General features: G+C 42.2%; 1 protein-coding gene across 7 annotated transcripts in view; it reads right to left on the bottom strand.

Annotated features, from left to right (window-relative positions):
• The window catches only part of TLE4 (TLE family member 4, transcriptional corepressor), a 141,601-nt gene that overhangs the window by 79,552 nt on the left and 41,716 nt on the right, over positions 1–20,333 (bottom strand). For 4 of the 7 annotated variants that reach the window (XM_049647646.1, XM_049647718.1, XM_049647536.1 and 1 more), the window contains one exon: positions 15,457–15,531. The exons of the other annotated variants lie outside the window; for them this stretch is intronic. In XM_049647646.1, coding sequence (XP_049503603.1) covers positions 15,457–15,531 — 75 coding nt within the window. The remainder of the gene's footprint in view (positions 1–15,456; positions 15,532–20,333) is intronic. 7 annotated transcript variants of the gene reach the window in all.

Genomic DNA, 20,333 nt, shown 5'->3' with positions numbered 1-20,333 from the left:
GAATTTTTTTTAGAGATTTTTTAATGTATTATCTCAATGAAACCAATGATTCTATTTTGTGTTTTAGTCATTAAAGTCACCAAGCTAGGGTGTCTTGCTCAGAGAAGTTTTCTTTAGTTATTTCAGAGTCCTTTTAAAAAGTCAAGCTGTGTTTAAAAAGCGATACGCATTAGGTTCTTCAAATAATCATGCAATTGACCTTCAAAAGTAGAATGAATCGCAGAAGATACCGAGATGTGCTGCTCTCCAAGATCTTGACCAAAGCTCCTATGCGTGCTATTTACATGTGTACACACGTGTATGTGCAGGGAATATACACATAAACAAAAGAAAATTTTAACAAACAATATCAAATAGTATGTGTAGCTCACTGTAATATTTTCTGTTCTCTTCTACTTCTTAATAGAAAATGTTGACTATGGTTCACTGAATTGATTTCACTGCACACTCAGTCTGACTCACAATTCGAAAAACACTGAACCAGGTTCTGTGATATGTGTGATACTGTGATTATAATAAGAATTATATATTTGGTCTCTGTCCACTATTTCTGGCACAGAGAATCCTTGAGAGATTTCCTAAGCAAGGAGACTGGAGCCAAGGTGTCTTTTGTTACGTTAATGAGGTGACTTTGGGAAACCACCTAAAGATGGATAGGGGTGGCTGCTAGGAGAACCAACCATGTGATCAGAAGATTAGAACTTTCAGCCTCACTCTCTGACCCCAAGGGAGAGGAGGGGGCTAGAGATGGAGTCACATCACCAGGGGCCAATGGTCTAATCAATCAGATTACAGATTACAGAGACCAAGCCTCTGTAAAAAGTCAAAAGGATAGGGGTAGGGAAACTTCCCAGTTGATGAACACATGGAGAGTTGGAGAGAATGTGCACTAGGAGAGGGCATGGAACCTCCACACGCTTTCCTCATACTTCGTCTTATGAATCTCTTCTATCTTTCTGTCCCTGAGTTATATCCTTTTATAATGCATATGGGTAATCTGGTTAGGTAAAATGTTTCTCTGAGTTCTGTGAGCTGCTGCAACAAATGAACAGAACCCAAGAAGGGAACTATCAGAAACACAGGTGACAACCTGGAGAGGGCAGTGGCGGAGGGAAGATGTCTTACGGGGCTGCGGCGGGAAGCTATGTCCAGGTAGACAGTGTCAGAAATGAGTTGGACTGCTGGAGAATCGCTTGGTGGAGTGGGAATCCTCCCACCCCACGGAATGGGGTATAGAATTTTATAGGCCAACACCCACACATGTGAGGCCCAAGGTAAGTGTCAGTAGACTTTAGTGACCAAGGAAGAAAATGAAGTCTGGTGGGGAAGCCCAGTGAGCAAGGGAGAAGTAGGATAGAATGTAAATATGGGAATCAGATCATGGACAGAAAGGACTTCAGACTTTCACGTAAAAATAAGGAGAACTTGAGGCTGTGATGAGTTTTTTTTTGGTTTTGTTTTGTCTTTCACATTGAACTTTTAGTTTTCCTTAATGAGCATAAGCTGGCTTGTAATCATTTGGTGGCTGCATGTGCTGGCCAGTACCTTCTCTCAGTTTCTGGGCTTGGCTTTCCATTTTAAGATACCTTTTAATACACAGATGTTTTTAATTTTAACTGGGTAACATTATCAATCTTTTTTTCTTACGGTTTGAGCTTTCTGTGACCCATTAAGAAATACTTCTCTACCCCAAGATAAAGATTCTTCTTGTTTTTTTCCCGAAAGTCATCAAGTTCTGTCTCTAATAAGCTTTTTGGATCGACCCTGCAAATGGTAAGTGGATCCAAGTTCACTTCTTGCACAAGAATAACCAACTATCCCCCCTCAGTAATAGTTACTAGTGGCCATCTTTCCCCTCATGGATCCGCGTGGCCCTCTGACGTATATGAATGGATCGATTTCTGAGTACTTTATTCCACTAGTCTAAAACAAAGACGAATCAGTATTGTGAGCCAGAGTATTAATTTGAAAATGTTAGAAGTGCAGAATGCTTCTGTGAGACTGTGAGAGTGGCCACAATGAAAGAAGAGAGACGAGCTGGGAGGTAATACAGGGATTCAGATCAAAGAGCAAAAAGCGTTGCAGCAGTGTCAGCTGCCAGGAGTAGAAGGAGTGAAGACAAGGTGAGGCAGCACTGCAAAGACACGGTTTTGGAAGGAGAAGGGATAACTGACGGAGTCCAGAATCCCTTGTTAACACCAGGCCCCCAGTAACTGGGTGGAAGATTGGCCTGTTCACTCAGATGGGGCGGAAGTGACGAGGGGCGGGCCTACAGATACAATTTTATGACGTACTTTTTTCTTTTTTAATTACCTCATTTTCATAAAGCAATTTTAGGTTCACAGAAGTTATAACTTCTTTAGATTAGAACAGTTTTGTGCATGAGGAAGACCAGCAGAATATAAAAAAAATTAAAAGTCATGCAAAATCCTACCAGCCAAATTATGGCTAATGTAATCATGAGTCCATCGAGTATTTCTGTGAATGCATATATAAACATTTTAAAACACAAATAACACCATGCTATCTGGAAGTTTAAAGTTCTTCTTTTCCTATTTAGTGTGAATCAAACAACTTTTTCCCATATCCCTACTTACTGTTTTGACTGCATCACTCGTAACGGCCGCATAGTATATGTCACTGCATAGCTATAGGAGAGTTCACTTCAGGGATCCTCATTTGTTTGGTTAAAATTTAGGTTGTTTTCGATTTTGATGTATATACGGAGTCACCATGGTGTTACAATGTATCAGTTAAGGCAGTTCCTCTGCAAGTCATGGAATACCCAAATCAAAGTGGTCTGAATAACAGAGGTTTTTATTTCTCACTTAACAAGTCCAGGGTTAGCTGATCACCTGGCAATATCAAGGTTTTGAGTCAACATGTCTCTGGTTCTCACGGCCTCTCTCATATCCCATTTCCACACCAAGATGACTGCCAAAGCTCCAAGTGTTATCTCATCCTCACACAACCATGTTCAAACGCAGAAAGAGGGCAGTTTTCTCTTTCTGGGTCCTTCTGTTAAGGCGAAAAAGATACCTCCTTATATCTCACGGCTGGACTTGGACAGGGTCACTGGCCCACAGCTGGACAGAGCACCTAGATGGCGTAGGCTCCACAGCAGGAGGCAGGCTGAGCCTTCAAGAAACAACCAACAAAACCCGCCTTGACATCTATCTTTACTCACAAGCCGGTCTGTGCCTATTTGCTGAAAGAGACCCCAAACCGCCCAGGTAGACAGCAGCTGAAACTTCTCCTTGCAACAGTTCTTTCTCCCAGATATTCGTTTGTACAGAGATGCGTCTACAACCAAGAAACACCCGGGGTGAAAATACACGACTGCCACTTTGCTTCGGAGCCACAGCGGCACTGCCCCTGCTGGTCAGAGAAGATAATTCGGGTGCCTGTGTGAACTGTCACCTTTTCATAAACCCGCCAAGGGAAAAAGATGTATAAAAATCACAAGGGACATAGAACAGCTGTGGAGCTGCCTTAAAAAGGGTTCAAGAATGTACCATTTTGAGTTTTCCTTAAAAGGTTTGTAAGGGTCAGTGCTAACGGTTGCTTATTAGAGCAACACGATTATTTCAGTGTGTAGTATTACGATACCTCATGAAGCCGTTACTGTTCACAAGCAGAATGGACAAGATTTTCTCCAGATGGAGAAATGGAAGCAGAAAAAAAAGTACACGGTTTATCCTAAGACAATAAAAAAATTTCAAAAATAGGACTCCCCCAAATATACTGGCAATCCCTATAGATTCTTACGTCCCTCTGCCTGGCCCTCCTCTGCCAGTATCCCCTTCCTTTTTCACTCACCCACGGCTGCCTATAGTTCACTTAGCCTCACACATCTGCTTTCACTGGGTAACTGCTACCCCGATGCTTGGTTCATTACCCAAGATTAACATGATTTATCCATCTTTGGATATACCCCTCCCATGAAATCATGAGCACCGAAGAGGCAGGGACCAATTTTTAATCGTCACTGTGTCCCCAGAACTTGAAAGGGTGCTTCTATGAACAGGAAACAAATACAGTATTCTGAAGGAATATTTACTTGCCTGTCTTTTTTTAATAGGACTATATGAAGGGAGCTGCTAGCTCCAGTTAATGCCTCTTAATATAAACAATATTCCAGGCAGTCATTATCATTAACTGTCTGTTAAAGCTAAAATGTTAACGTGGCTAACTTATTTTCCATATCTGTGATGATATCAACAAAATGTAGCTTTGTTTTCTGTTGTTGTTTTGTTTTTGTCTTTAAATTTGAGTGAGAGGAAAAAAAAAAAACCATGAGCGGGGGAGGGGGAGAAAAGAAGGCGGGGTGGGGGGCGGAGAGAGAGAGAGAGAAAGAGAGAATCCCAACTAGGCGCCGTGCTCAGTGTGGAGCCCGTCACAGGGCTCAATCCCACGAACCGTGAGATCGTGACCTGAACCAAATCGAGAGGCGGGCGCTCAAGTGACTGAGACACCCAGGTGCCCCTTTTTGCTTGTTTTTTTAAACCATCAACAGTTCAAAAAAATTCCCCCACCCCCTGGGCAATATGAGAAACAAATCCAGTAGAAGCTAGCTCCTGCTCTCCAGGCTTCTGAACAATTGTCTAGCAATGTCTCCTTTTATGTCCCCTGCTACAGACAACTGCTTTGTAGCTGCATGCATTCTGCCAGGTATTTTACTATTTCACATCAGGATTCTGCATGGCTCCACTCCCATTAAAACATAGGCTCATACATTTTTTGTGTCATGGGACCTTCCGGGAAAATAAGTCCAAAACTTCTCCTCTAGAGAATGTACACATATCCCATCCACCCACCCAGAACTGTGTCAAAATTTCAGGGAGCTAATGGACAGCCCATATCCAAGAAGATCCAAGGACCGGGTTTAAAATACCTGATTTGGTAGTGGTGTTTATAACAACTTTGATTCTTACGTGTGAGAGTACGTTACAAACAGACAGGGAGAAACACCGGATGAGTCAGGAGTAGCCAAATAATCTGTGCAACTCATACACTTCGGACAACTTAGACTAACCAATTAGCATGTGCATCAGGCACACCCCATTTCCATTCCCCTCGCTGAGCTCCGGGCACTGAACACTGGACAACCCTATAGTGGATCCTGGGATAAAGAGACCATTGATCCTAGTGTAAAAGAAAGAAGAACACAGAGTTGAGGGAACAAATAAGGGACAAGGTCAGATGTGTGAGCTCTGAAGTTGGTCTAAGTTTGGAGCCCAGTCCCACCACTCCCTCTCCTGTGCGGCCTGCAGAAAACGACTTATCCCTTCAGAGCCTTGGTTTCACTTTTGGTAAAGCTGAGAGGGTAATACTATCTTCCGCATGGGGCTGATGTGAAGATTAAACAAAATAATCCATGTGAATCCTTAACACAGTGTTAACCCAAGACAAATAAGAAACACTTGCTATTTTTTACTTATCTGTCTGGGGAAAAGAATATAAGCCTAGGGATGTAAATCTAGAGAAATAACTATGACTCAAAAGGCCTTCTAGTTTTAAAATAAAAAATCCAGTTACCAAAAAATAAGCTTAGAAACCATACATTAGAAAACCAGATAGTGTTTTAGTGGCTATCTGCTCCAGCCATGCAGCCTACAGGTGAGAAAACTGTTAAATGAAATTCCTAAGAGCAAATTACGAGTGACACTCAGGATTGTGTATTTTCTACCAGTCGGAGAGATAGGGGTCAAAACACAAAAACTGCTCAAAATGGAGTATTTGTTCACTTAACAAATATTTATTAACCAGATATTTATTAAACATAATAAACTGCTGTGTGTTTAGTGAACAAATAGTTACTGAGTACTTACTGTGCAAATATTTATTGAACACGATGAGCTACATTTGTTCTAGGCAACACGGCAGGAAAAGTGAACAAGATCTCACTTGCTAGTGAAGGGAGAGTGATGCATTCATGAACAAATAAACAGTAAATGCCGTGACAAAAATAGAACCGGCTAACGGGCCAGAAGATGAACTGGCTAAAAGAGCTAGTACAGCCTGCTGGCCAGGCAAAGCCTTTTGCAGGAGATGTCTGAGCTAGGACTTTAAGGCGCATGAGGACGACCATGTCAGGACATGGAGGGCAGGCCTTCTAGGGGGTAAAAGAGCTGATGCACAAACCCTCAGTCACGAAGCAGCTGGGGTGACCCAGGGACAGACAAGGCCAACGTGGAAATGCGGGTGGAAGACAGTCAAATGAAGAGAATGAGCGCTATGTGAAGTCACAGAGGTGGGCGAAGAGTCAGCTCACACAGAGCTTTGTAGGCCACAGGAAGACACTTAGACTTCGTTCTAAGACAACCAGCAGCCCTCCCAGACACGTTTTAAGCAGGGGGCAGCACAGGATCCAAGCTGTATTTCCAAAGATCACTCCGGCTGCTGCAGGAAGAATGAAGTATAGACAGACAGATATGCAAACGAGAAGCCCTACTAGCAGGAAGCTGCAGGAGTCTAGGAGAGGGATACTTGGGACCAGGGGAGGGCAGCGAGCACGGTCATCCTTGACAGGACAGTCTGGAGGTAGAATAGACACCATTTTTGACAGGAGAGGTTTTTTACTGAGCTTCGATTCTTTCCATTCTTCCCTCAGCCAGTCTCGAGGACACAGATAATAAAGACCTGAGTTCTGAGGGGTACTGGAAAGAGGGCAAACAAGAACAGCAAAGAACAGGCACAAAATGGAATGGCGAATATCAATAACGAAAGCTACAGACATCAAGATAGTATGTCATTGGTAAAAGAACAGTTTAATGGAACAAAATAGAGTCTAGAAATGGACCCACGCACATATAGTCAGTAGATCTTCTATAATGGTGCAATGGCAATTTGATGGAGAAAAGAGTTATTTTAACAAACGTACTAGAACAACTGAATCAAACGTCCATCAGAAAGAAAGAAACAAACAAACTCGACCTATATCTCATACCATAAACAAAATTAACTCAAACTGGATCATAGGCCTAAACATGTAACTTCTAGAAGATAACCTACAACATTTTTGTGGTCTTGGGTGAGACAAAGATTACTGAGAGACAACACCAAAAGTTAAGAGTCATGAAAAAAAAAAAAAAAATCATAAACCAGACTTCACCAGTGTTAAAAATTTCCACTCTTCAAAAGATACTGTTGAAAAAGATGAAAGGATGATTGCAGATTGGGAGAAAATATTTGCAAAATATATAAAGGACGTATATCCAGAGAACTTTTTTAAACACTCTCACAGCTTACTACTAATAAAAACCCAGACTCAAGGAAAAAGTGTGGCAAGGTATGAGCAGAAACTCCTCAAGGAAGATACAGAGATGACAAGTGAGCACCCAGGCCCTCAAACAGCAGTGGCGGTTACGGAGATGCATGAAAACATGAGGCCACCATCACTTTTCGGAAATGGCTAACAGGCTCCGAAGCCTACAGTTCCTCGTGCTGCTCAAGAGACAGAGCAAAAGTTCTCTCACATGTACTCGTGGGACTGCAAGACTGCACGGTCACTCTGGAAAGCCCTAGTCCAGTTACTTTGAAAATACACGAACCGTGTAACTCCACAATCCTGCTTCTAGGGATTACCCAGAAGAGAGGAAAGCTTCTATTCACTTACAAAAACTTTAAAAAGTCAGTATGTTATTACTAATTGGAACCTTGTTCACAGTCACCAAAAACCACAGCTAACTGAACTGTCCTTCAAGGAGTAAATGGCTAAGCAAACTAGTCCACCGGTACACTAGAGTATCGTTGGGCCATGCGAAGGGAACTATGGACACGGCAAGCACACGGACCAACCTCCAACGCGTTATGCTACATGAAGACAAAAATGGAGAAGACCACATGGTGTACCTACATAATTCCATTGATAGGACCTTCTCAAAAGGTTCGCTTTGGGGGAAAAAATATCATGGGCACGTGCCAAGGGCTGGGGTACGGAAAAGAACTGGCTATCCATACAGAACAAGGGAATCTGGGCAGCAGGGCAGTAGGGAAATATTCTCTATTTCAATAGTGGTGGTAGTTCCATGACTGTATTCGGCTGTCCGAACCCACAGAAGTGTATGTAAATTAGTGAAAAGATTTATCAATAATGAATGTGGATTGCTAGATTCCTAATTCCAAACATAAAAAATATAAACTTACAGATGTACGCAGCCTCATTTTTATTATGTTTTCTCCTATGTTTCTCTTTATTCTGTTGTCCTTGGAAACTCAAGTGTCATTAAAATTAAAATGTGTAAATTAAAAGTTGATTCTGTGTAGTAAAATGTAAAACCAGAAAGCTTACAACTACCAAAACCTTCTTAATAAGGGTGATTGATTCAAATGTAATTTGAGGACCATTTCAAAATACACTTCAGAAAACGTTTAACACTATCATTCAAAGAGAACATAAAATGTGCTCCTTTGATACGATGTGGTGAAGGTACTCAGCTGTTCGCTGAATGAATGGGGGAGCAGATGTAATCATTAAATTATTCTCACCATTCAATAAAAGGTTCTAACCTTTAGAAGAACGCTTAAGTTCAGAAAGGCATTCTCAGGTAGAAGGTTCCGAAACGGAGTTCCTAGGGAGCTCTGAGGAGGACACAGAGCAATAGTCCTTTGAAGTCTAAGTCCTTAAGCCCTTGAGGTGCCTGTTTGGGGGGAGCCTGCCTCCTCTCCCCCCAGCTCTGAAGGCACAAGTTCTGGCTACACAGGAGTTGACGACGCTACTTGTAGGGTTGCTACCGGAAAGACGGAAAGACGTCAGTAAGAGAATCAGAAAAAGGGATGCAAAACAGCAAAACAAAACAAACTGCTGGCCAATAAACAGGGAAACCCAAATGTAAGCTTGTAAGCCGCCTCCAGTGAAACCTGCTCTTCTGTGTAACACTTCCACCCACACCCTGGACCTCTGCACAGGCTCAGCCTGCTGCGCTCGGGTGTGCTGGGTGTGAATGAAACGCGGCCTCCCGGATCTGGGAAGCTCCACTGTCTCCTCGGTAGTGGAAGCACCAAGCCCACAGGCCTTAAGCTAAGTCACATGCACCCACTCAGACACATTCTGCAACTCTTGTCACACTTTTGCTGAGCTCTGCCTTGAGCGGTGGAAACATATATTAACAGGAAGGATGGAGAGAGGGGCTCCTTCCTCAACAGAAAGAAAAAGAGTGGTAGCCCTTCTGGTTGCCAACAACGAGAAAAAGGGAAAAAAAGGAAAAGAAAGAAAGAAAGAAAGAAAGAAATAAAGAAAGAAAGGCTGAAAGAAAAACCAACTAGCTTCCAGAAATGTCTCCCAGTAACAGAAATGTACAAAGTATACACCATAAATACAAATTAGAAATCTTGTTCTTTATCCAGGTTTCTCAGGGAGTTCTGAAGTGGAGACAGAGCTAAAAAAAAATTACTTAAATATATGAGAGTCTTTGCTATGAGAGAAGGGAAATTACTGCCTCTTAGATCCTCATCAAATTGTAGCACAAAGATTAGATTATGACTGCATCGCTCAATAAGGTAGCCCCCTGATCCACAGTAAATGAATCAGTTAAAACAAAACAAAACAAAACAAAACAAAACAAAACAAAACAAAAAAGGCGAGGGGCAGGCACACCACCATAAGATACAGAATGTGTAGACTTATAAAACTGCTTCGGCTGATGTGCAATCATGGGTTTATCACACTTGTGAGAGCAGGTGAGCAAAGCCCTACAAGTGCAGAAAACCAACCTCTTCCCCCCAGGCCCCAGCAAGTTGTGTCCATCGTGCAGTCAGCATATTTTATAAAGTCTTTAAACCCCAGGCACACTCTTTGGTAAAGACTGTAACAAAGGGGGAAAGACAACCTCTGATGAAACACGAATCTATTTTATAGCTTGTTTTTAACTTTATTCCCTATTATGTACGTTTAGAAAGTATCAGCAGCAATCAGCTAGAAGAAAGAGAAAGGGAAGCTCACCTATAAACTTATGGGAAAGTATTTACTTAAAAAACAACGTAAAAGCCGAGGTGTTAAGGAAAATGTTTTATGCACAGAACTCATGTCAGAAAACAAAGCGGGACTCTGGCACCTGAGAACATGTGCCTACCTATACCAGAAAGCCCCTGGAAGAGTGTGGGCCTATGAAGTGAGTATCCTTGTTCATCCAGGAAGGTGGACAGACAGGGCTCTGACTGCAAGTAATTTTGAGAAATGATCCCAGAACAGGAGAGGGACCTAGGGCAAGTGAATCAGGGAAGAAAAGAAACTCGTAACTAAAGCCGTATTCTTGAGTAGCTGTATTCTACCATGGGCGGCTAGCTGAAACCCCGTCCTGGCACCTCAAAACTGCCCACCAACGGGGCAGGAGGGGGGTCATTTCACGGGCTGTTTGCCTGTGGGCCCAGGACTACCCCACGGGGGTAGGTATCAATACCTCACCCTCTCACCCTGCACAGGCGTAAGTGAAGAGTGGATTCCCCACAAAGAGGGGAATGCAAGAGGTCTGCAGTGTCTGAGGGGAGGCGCTGTCAAACCCTGGGAAGCCTGTGGTGGCAATGGCAATGGCAATGGCAATGGCAATGGCAATGAAAACGCCAGAAAGGAAGGCTGACCAGGGGAACGTGGTAACCCTGGAGGGACACCATTGCTTCGGCATGGCGGGACTGGCTATCTGTGTCCAAAAGAGGACAACAGCACGATTCCTGCACAATTGGCAGTGCCTCTAGAAAGCCCTTTACTGGGCAAAAACAGAGGGAGGATGAAAGCATGGCTCCTGATACTTAATACAGTTTTGCGTTTGTTAAGAAAGTGAAGTCTCTTTAATTTTACTTCAAATTTGTGTTACTGGAGGCTGTGATATAATGGGCAGGAACAAACGCACACACGTTTTTATAAATACCCGCATATTTATATCATTCAGTTTTTTGCCTAATGCCCAGTTAGCTTAAAAAGACAACAAGAGGGGGCACCTGGGTGGTTCAGTTGGTTAAGCATCTGACTTCGGCTCAGGTCATGATCTGGCCATTCTGGAGTTCGAGCCCTGCATCGGGCTCTATGCTGACAGCTCAGAGCCTGGAGCCTGCTTCCGATTCTGTGTCTCCCTCCCTCCCTCCCTCCCTCTCTCTCTCCCTCTCCTCTCTCTCTCTCTCTCTCTCTCTGCCCCTCCCTCGCTCATTTCTATCTCCCTCGCTCAAAAACAAATAAACATTAAAAAAAAAAAAAAGCACAAGAAAAATTACCACAACAGCATGTCTAAATGCCTCTGAAACTTAAAATGGCAGTTTTGAAATCTACAATGGAAAAAGAGGGACATACATTTTAAAACTGTCATACTGTAAGACCCTCTGCCAAAATGCCAATCTGGAATATGTGTATGTGTGTGTGCACGTATACGTGTGTGTGTGTGTGTGTGTGTAATTTAAGGGCCAATCATATGACAAGGACAATAAAACAAAATGCTAAGAGGAAGAAAAAACCCTTGAAGGTATTGTCTTCCTTTTTTTAAACTAACTCAAACACATAGGATGGTAAAGGCAAAGTCATTTAAATCATTTCCTTAGTAATACAAGTAATATTTAAATAGATTTAATAGTGCTGCTCCAAACCAATGAATTATGGGTTTAAAACCTATTAAAATGTAATGTTTTTTTCCTGAGCTGAGAGGAGAGAGATTTAAATCCACTGAATTTTAATATTTCAGCTTGAGCTGCAGGAGGTAGAGAAAGTCCAAATGAACTATTCCATCAGCACCATTCAAGCATGAACATTTTAATCAGTTTTACTTCCTTGGAGTTCTCGAACACAGTTTACGCTGTCATTCTGAAAGCACTTAACACAGAGAGTGTGAAAAACCACCAAGGCTTGTTATTGCCTTCACAATTGATGGCAAATAATTTTGCAGACTTCCTATCATTAAAATGTCACTGCTAAAAATTGAGGTTCAGCATTTCTTGTGCTAAACTGCATTTTCCTACAAACGCCATGGCATACCTGTTCTTAAGGAATTTTTTTAAGAGGGTGGGTTTTCTTTTTTTTTTAAATGCATATTTCTATCTTTTTTTTTCCCCTCAAAGAGTTAGGTTAAAAAAAGGGTGGAGGGAAATCCAAAGGAACCCCACTTTCTATTTTTACAAGCCAAATATTTTCTTCTCCAATGTTCATACTAACAAAACTTTTTTTTCCCCTAATGGTAGCTTCTTTAGTGAAATTCTTCTGAGGTTCCAAGCCAGTCTCCTTTATGAAGCATAACCACATTCACACAGCATGTGCTGATTATATAGTGTAATGGATTTAAAAAGCATTTTAAGACAGTCAGATGACTCAATTTAATAATACAGGAAATGAAAACATCATTTCTAATTAGATCATATTACTGATTTAAAACTACAATTTGTGTGCTGTTCCAACAGTGTGATCTCGCAGAGATTCTAATTTAAAAACACAGTGGCTAGTAGGACACATGACAAGATCAAACTAGATACATAACATTCCCTCAGCCCATTTAGGGGAACTCCGGGAAAGCTTCAGGGAAATGTGAGATATGACCAACTCAAAACAAAACACAAAATATTGACTGTAAAATACAACACGGGAATTTTCCTGGGTTTTTTCCTTATAAATAAAAGATAAATGATATTTAACTTATTTCAATCTATCAACAGTTTTAAACTGAACATGACCTGTGAAAGAAATCATTATAACTGTGTTTCATTCCATTAAACACAACTAGCTTATTGTCAAGAGAACAAGCCGCCTCTCCAGGTTTCAGGCTCACTTCAGCATTTTGCATTTAAACTGCATGGATCACTGGTTTGGCTCATTTACCAATGAAGGTAGAATAATATTGCAGAGTTAAAAAGGTGCTTCATCAGATTTCATTAAATCTGGGAACATTTGCGCTTGTCTGGATGGTGTGCATACATATAAAACAGATACATACGTAGTGATAAACAAATGAAGGTCTGTCTGCAGGGGCTTTAGATGGGTCTTTGCCTCTTGAGAGGAAAATTTTCATTCCCTCAGGGGAGAAAACCATTGCCGACTACATTCCCAAAACCAAGTACAAAAATCTTAAGACTGACCCCCCTCATCACTTTGGGCAGCAAGTCAAAACAGCACCACCTAACAACACAAGCCATGAGAAGGGCAGGTGCACTGAGAATTCCACAATGTTACAAAACTGAAAACTACTGGACTGAAGGCACCTGCAGGGCTGAAAAAGACAAAGACCACACACCTCAGAGAACAGTAGCAGCAGGAATGTATCAAGTCAGTTTGTCATGGGGCTCTTCCTTCTCACTTGGGTTGTGGCTCCCTAAAACTGCTGGGTTTGTTTTTCTATTTCTGCAATCTATTTTTCAGAACAGTCAGATTATGTGACTGTGACTCCACTTCCTGCTCAAACACAAATAATCTGGAATCCTCCCCGCCCCCCAGATTCACAAACCGCTCGTGCTGCTTTGACAGCTTGCCCCTCTACTGAGTTAGCTCTTCAAGTAAGGTTTTAGGTCACAAAATTAAATTTGCTGTATTTTACTAATTGGACCCATATATATACAATATGTCTGTCAGTAACTTGACTACTGTCTAATAAATCATCCTTTCCCTGAGAAAAGGCAATCTGCCATCCCATTCAAAACAAAGTATGTAAAATGAAATAGATAGGAAACAGTATTAAAACTATACTTGATTTTGCACTGAAGGGAAAGGAACCTGTTCTGACTTTCAGATCTTCCCTCACATTTTTAAGCAACATTCAACATAAAACAATGGGTTTTCGATTTAGATTAATCTCCCCACTGTACAGACGGCAACTAATGAGACCGGAAAAAGAAACAAAACAGCCAGAAACAGCTGCTGCCAACCAGTCCTAAGTAAGGTAAGATGGCTACTTGCCTTGTAGTAGTTCACAGGGACAATGAACACTAAGCCAGAAGTGACCCAGCACGGCCCGGAGTCCTCCCGTAAAGCATTCTCTCCTTCAACAGCAGACAGTGGTGGAGTGCGTGAGAAGGGCAAGCTCTCTATCCCTGGTGACCTTAGGTCTGGTGACCAAAACACATCCCAATGGGAAGCCCACGCAGGCTTCAAGCAAACACAACTGGAATATACATATGTACCTAACTTTAACGCTTTTTCAACTTTTTAAAAAATGTGACATACTGCTATTTTCTGGAGATTTAGGAAATAATAAAAATTGTAAAATGTATTCATCTCTTCCCCATCCCCAGAGCTAGAAAATGTGCTCCAAACAAATCTACATGGCTTGTTCCGATTCAGCCTTCTTTCCGAGAGGGCACTTCCGAGGAACTAAAGGTTATTACCCCTTCCCGTTTACTGTCTTCCAATTTACTACCCGTATTTTCTTGTGGTCAGAGGGACACACGGTAAGAGCTCAAAATAGGCCATTAAAAAACAAGCTCCAATCGGACTAGTGTTCCACCACCATCGCCAGTGAGCCCAGAGTTCTGATTTCCTTGTTAAAAGACAGAGGCATAATTGAAGCAATATCTTCACTCCAGATTGATTATCAGGCGACCCTTATCCGCATCTTCACTCAGCAATTTGAATTTTAATGAAAGTAAATGGAATAATTAGCATTTCAAAGTGTGTTTGATACACTGAGGGGAAAAAAAAGAGAAAAGACTTTTGTGTATAACCTATACACAAAAGAAGTATTTGGGAGGGGGCAGAGAGAGGAAAGCATAGTTGTATTGTCTTCATTAGAATAATCTAAGGAAAGGCTTGTACCAGCTGCATAAATAGAGATGGATACCGTGCGCTTTTCAGCGAAGAGTTTCACCTTTATTATCCCTTATGCTGTAGCACCTTATTTATTATTTGTTACCTTAATCCGAGAGAACAAAAATCTAAGTGGAGTCGGAGTGACTGTCCAAACTCATGAATTTCAGTAGGATTTCTATGCAACATTAATGCTACATTCGCCAGGAAGGGTTTTCTAATGGGGCCACGGATTCTGCCTAAAGGTGCACCTTTCACCTACTATTCCTACCACAAATGGCCACTAGCCCTTAAGAACCACTCATCACAGGGGAGGAAGAGGAGCAGGGAGATTAAAAAAAAACAAAAAACGTACAATTTATTTCACCTAAAATGGTATTAGTCTACATTTGTGGAAAGATCAAAGAAATCAATCAGGTCATTTTAACATCAGGGCAATCTCCATCTTTTTTTCAGGCCTAGCCCAGCAACAGGAACTGATTGCAAAGGTAAGAAATATTATGAAAAAAGAACTACCCAGGCTCCTTGGGGAGAATTTCTGCGAACATGTCCACTGGAACTGGTGAGAATGTGATCCAAAGTTTCTGAGGCAGCCATCCAATTTCACGAGACAGAAGGCAAAGTGCTTAATTCCACTTTGTGGTCCTCTATTGCCTTTTGCCCTTTTGATGGCACAAAATTTAAAAAGAGAGAGCAAGCGAGCTGATGACACACACTAAGATCAGAGCTAAAATGGAAAGGCCACGTACCCCAATGATGGCGTTCAGTTCGGCCATGGTCACCTGCTTGGCCCGTTCCACAGCCTGCACCACTTGTTGCTGGTGCTATAAATGAAGATCAGAAACAGAATACAATTATTTGCTTTCTAGTCAGTCAAGAACAGCTTTTCCTAACGCGTCCTCTAACTTCAATTACATGCAAAACAGGCTTTAGGGGTCTCCATACTTCACATAGAAGCCCCGTGGGGGCGGCTGACTGGACGTCTAGGGCAAGTTGGGTCTCTACTGCGGAGCAGGAACCGCAGGAACAGCGCATCTGACCGCGCCCCTACTACGGATAGAAGCAGCTTCGACTTCCCTCTGACGTCAGAGGTGCACTGTGACCCAATGTCTCCCACTGGCGCTGACAAACAAAACACACCCCGTCCCACCTGCTTTCTTTGTGCCCCCTTTTCTCTGCCCTCTACATAAAAAGTCTGAAAATATTTCCTAGCAGTACTTATTTTTAAAATTTCTCCTGGTATTTGTTAACAGTAAGGACTAGAAGGCCACTTAGAATTAAACGTTTATCTTCTGGAAATGTGAAAAGTGTTCACGTTTTAATTCCTGCCGTGAAGGGCTGCATATTTATAAAAGAGATTAAAAATGTACAGCTTTGACTAGCAGTCAAGTTTAAGGACTTCAGGGGTTGCTTTCACCTGCAACGGAAAAACTAAAACCTACAAGTGTGTTATTTTTCTTTTGGAAAACAGGATGGAAAGTAGAGGAAAATCACTCCGTCTAGCCATGGTTCAATTCTAAAGAGAAGGAGCAGGACCAGGGTATTGGTAAGTTTTGTAATATTAAGAAAAATTAAGTAGAACAGGAGTCCCTGCACGAGGCGCTCGCTTGCATCTGGACATTCACGAGTGCTTGCACAAGTACCCCCAAATATAAATACTATTCTCCACCAAATGCACTGCAACACTCTAGTATCTACACACTCGAACAGGTCTCCCCTGGACTATTTTCAACTAGGTTTAGTGAATGAAGAGCCAAAAAAGACTGTGCTACGAAACAGGCACTCCTCTGCATGGCTAGGGAGAATCTGGTCCTGTGGGACCCCAGGTGAGAAATGTAGCTGAAATGCACAGGAAGCTTAGCTAACCTATTGTCATAATACATACAAAGAGGTAAGCCATCAATTATATATGAAATTTCCCTTGGGCTACCTGGTACTACATTCCAAAACTCTCAAAGATGCAGATACTGAGATTAACTAGGGTGACCAATATTTCCACCTCCCAGCTGTGTAGGGTTAAGGGGAGGGTGTGGGAAAGGAAACTGCCTTCGTTATCCACATGTAGTGTTTTCACCCTTGATTTCCTAACGGAGATGTATACTTTATGCCTATAATCTAATGGAAAGAAAATTGTCAAAAGATCACTGCATTTTAAGATTTTACTAAACTCTGAACATTAAACTATGTAACTTTGATTTTTTTTTTTTAATTGTAAGAGTTTCAAAACAAGGGCTTAAGTTACATTCCCAAAGTCTTTCTAGATATCTCCATCCACTCTTACTGTTGAATAAAATATCTGCCAAAGTGAAATAATTGATTTCCTTCTTTCTTTGAAGACAGTGAAAGTCCTAAAGATTTATAAAGACACGGGAAGGAACAGAGAGGCATACTCAATAAAATGATCAGTAACAGCAGTTTTTCCTTGAAGCTAGACTAAGCAGTGTGTTAACCAGTCAGCACAGAGCTCATGTCTAGATTTAAAGCAATCCAGTTGTCAATGTCGGGAAAAAAGCAGTACTTGGAAAACAGAGAAAAAGACAACATGTAAGACGACTCTGGGATTTTTCTCATATTCAAAGTGAGCATACAGACAGAAACTATTATGGGATTTTCCACCTTTTACTTTCCAACATTCAATAAGGGCTGCTCCGAACGTCCAAGAAACTGAAAACCAAAGGACCACGCGAACACACATCCAACCAACCACATATCATTCATTCCACTCATGCAACCATCCACTCAACAAAAGCCTTTTAAAGCGCTTACTCTGTGCAATTTCTGTATATTACTGAACTACTTCCACATTAGTGAAATGTCATCTGCTTTTTGTTAAGCATTCAAAGAACAGTTCTGGAAGATATGCAGAAAATACATCTATTTAGGGGCCTTTCTACCATGAAGACTGTTCAACTCTTGCTTCATAAACTGGATTCCAACTGCCAAGATGGGCAAAGATGCCTTAGGCAGTAGGGATATCTTTCTGGCTCAGCATTAAAATATCAAGTGCATTTACCGAGAAAACCAGAAACACAGCAGTGAACCGTAACACTGACATCTGATGCTCCTATAGAAACTCTTGCTAAAAAGCTAAAATGACAATGGAAGTCATGATTCAGCTCCTTTGTTTTCTCTCCTGACAGTGGCCATGGGCTAATACCACATCTGAACTTTACCTGTCGTTCAGGATCTTACTTCCCTATTTCTGCTTACAACTGTGAATCATCTGCTGTTTAAGGACCTTTTGAACAGAAGCTCCCTAAGGCAAGGAGTGCCTCCTCCCCATGGCTCTGAAAGCATCAGAAACACCTCCACTTCGACACAGCTCACTCAGCCACATGGTAATAACACCAGGTAAGGTGAGAAAATTAAAACTCAGGAAAGAAGGGGCAAGCGATCACAAAACAAAAAAAGGAACACTGGAGGAAACAGCCCCAGGTACCCTCAGAAACTGACCCAGAGGTGGCATTTTGTTTTCTGTTTCCAAATTTCAACAAATAAGCTGACTCAGAAAACAGAGCGAGTGTTCGCATCTTAGAATCCTGATGGCTTTCCCGTTCTGTGTGCCATCTCCTCCCCTTCTCTTCCCCTTCCGTCCCTCTTACTCCCACTCCACCCGCCATCTCCTTTCCTCTCCCACTGCCTGCTTCCCCTCTGCCACCACAAGTGACGACAGTGCCTCCAGCCCCAGGCCGGCCTGCAGAAGGCATCAGCGCTCTGGCCTCTTACTGCTCGAACTGCTCACTCATAGCGGGGCTCCCATTGCAACTTTCTACAGGCACCACCAAATAAAATGCTAAGGCAAATACATCGATAAAGTCTAAGGCAAGGGGGGGAGGGGGCTCTAACTGGGATTTGCAAGAGAAAAAAAATGCCCAATTATTTATTCTTTACAATACTGTGATTTATAATTTTAGAAAAGAAATCCTTAAAAAAACAAAACGTATAATGTGATATGGCTGTGCGACTCTAAATTTACTAAAAATCATTGAATTGTACACTTAGAACAAATGATGTGTAAGTTACATATCAATTACATACCGTAATTTAAGGAACGCCAGCATGGATGGGGGGAGGGGAAGGCCACGAAAATGAAATTCTATACATTAATCACCTGCCTACTTAACTTTCATCATAATTTTTTTTCTTGCATTTGTTCAGCAAAGTACTGAGGATAACTTTTTTTAACAAGAAAGAGACTGAAACAATAGAAGTCCTAAGTCCAACAAAGCCTGCTGAGAAACAGACCTTAACAAACCACCGAGATGTGTACGATAGATATTTAACGTATGTTTTTGGGAAGACACTACAATGACAATGCCCGCCAGGCCAATACTTTAGGGTATGGCGATAGATGTAGTCCTTCTAATAACAAGGAAAAAACCCTCTACATTACAACTTAGAATTTTGTTTTAATACTCACCCATCCTCCCTTACGTCCCTTACTAATAAGGGTAGTGGGGAGTTAAAGGCAGAGGTGTAAAATGAAGTAGGATTCTTCCAATGAACCACTGACATTCCTGACACGTGGAGATGCAAAAGTGAGCAACTGAGATATTGGCCCCACCACCGCTCGGAGAACTCCCGGACATCGAGCATCTTATACAACACAGGAGAGCAGGGTAGAAGGAATGCCTAGCGCACTTCCTGGAGCATTGGGAAAGGCTTTGCTTTCTTACTCACTCATTCAATTCTTTATTAAGAACCTACTGTGCACCAGGCAACTGTGGCAGGCACTAAGACGAGAGTCATGAACAAGACACTTGGTGAATGAGTAACATGGAGCTTGGTAATTACAACCGGAGAGTAATCTCCGTGACGAAAATTACAGGATGCTATGCAATCACTTAGTGGGGAAATATCTCGTGGGATCTTAGGGCTGAGGGAAGATTCCCTATGGAACCGAGACGTGAAGGATGTGCAGGAGTTCTGTGGGGGAAGCAAGGAGAAAAGAACCCCAGGCAGAGAGAAGAGCATGGGCGAAGTCCCTGAAGGAGAAAGGAGTTTCTCTGTCAAGGAAGAGAATGAACGTGTGGCTGCAAGAGAAGAGTAGGGTAGGGGAAAAGTTGGGAGAGACAAACGTAAGGTAGGATTTTGAAAGCCTTCTTGGGCCTGGCAAGACACACGTGCAAAACTTTCAGGTGGAAGAGGCATCCACAGAAAGAGCCGAGGCCAGCACCCAGAGTCACGTGAGGACAGCACGGGCATACCCTACTGAACCCCCAGGGAAATCTGTAAGGTGGGAGGAGCCCAAAACGCTGCCGGGCTTTGCCTGACATGCAAAAAACTTGGACTTTATTCTGGTTAAAAATCTTAAAGCAGCTGAGTGCTATCAGTTCTGCTCTTTAGGAAGATGGACCCGGGATAGTAAAGAACAGTAATGAAGCTGGATGACAGGGAGGTGAACCAGACAGGAGGGAGAACAGGTAGAAGGCTAAAGCAATTCTCCAGGGTGAAAGAGAAACCCGAACTTGGACCAAATGCCCCTCCCGCTCATGAGACTCATTAGCCACATGTACAGAGAAAGCCACTCAATCAGAACTAGAAAAGGCCTTCAGAAATCATGGACCCAGAAGGCTGTAGTGCCCCAGGCACTGTAACAACAAACCGACCCCCTTTCCCAAATGCC

This window comes from Panthera uncia, chromosome D4, assembly GCF_023721935.1.
Source record: "Panthera uncia isolate 11264 chromosome D4, Puncia_PCG_1.0, whole genome shotgun sequence".
Lineage (NCBI taxonomy): Eukaryota > Metazoa > Chordata > Mammalia > Carnivora > Felidae > Panthera > Panthera uncia.
Note: the sequence above shows the minus strand (reverse complement) of the source record. Positions and strands in the feature narration are given on the sequence as shown.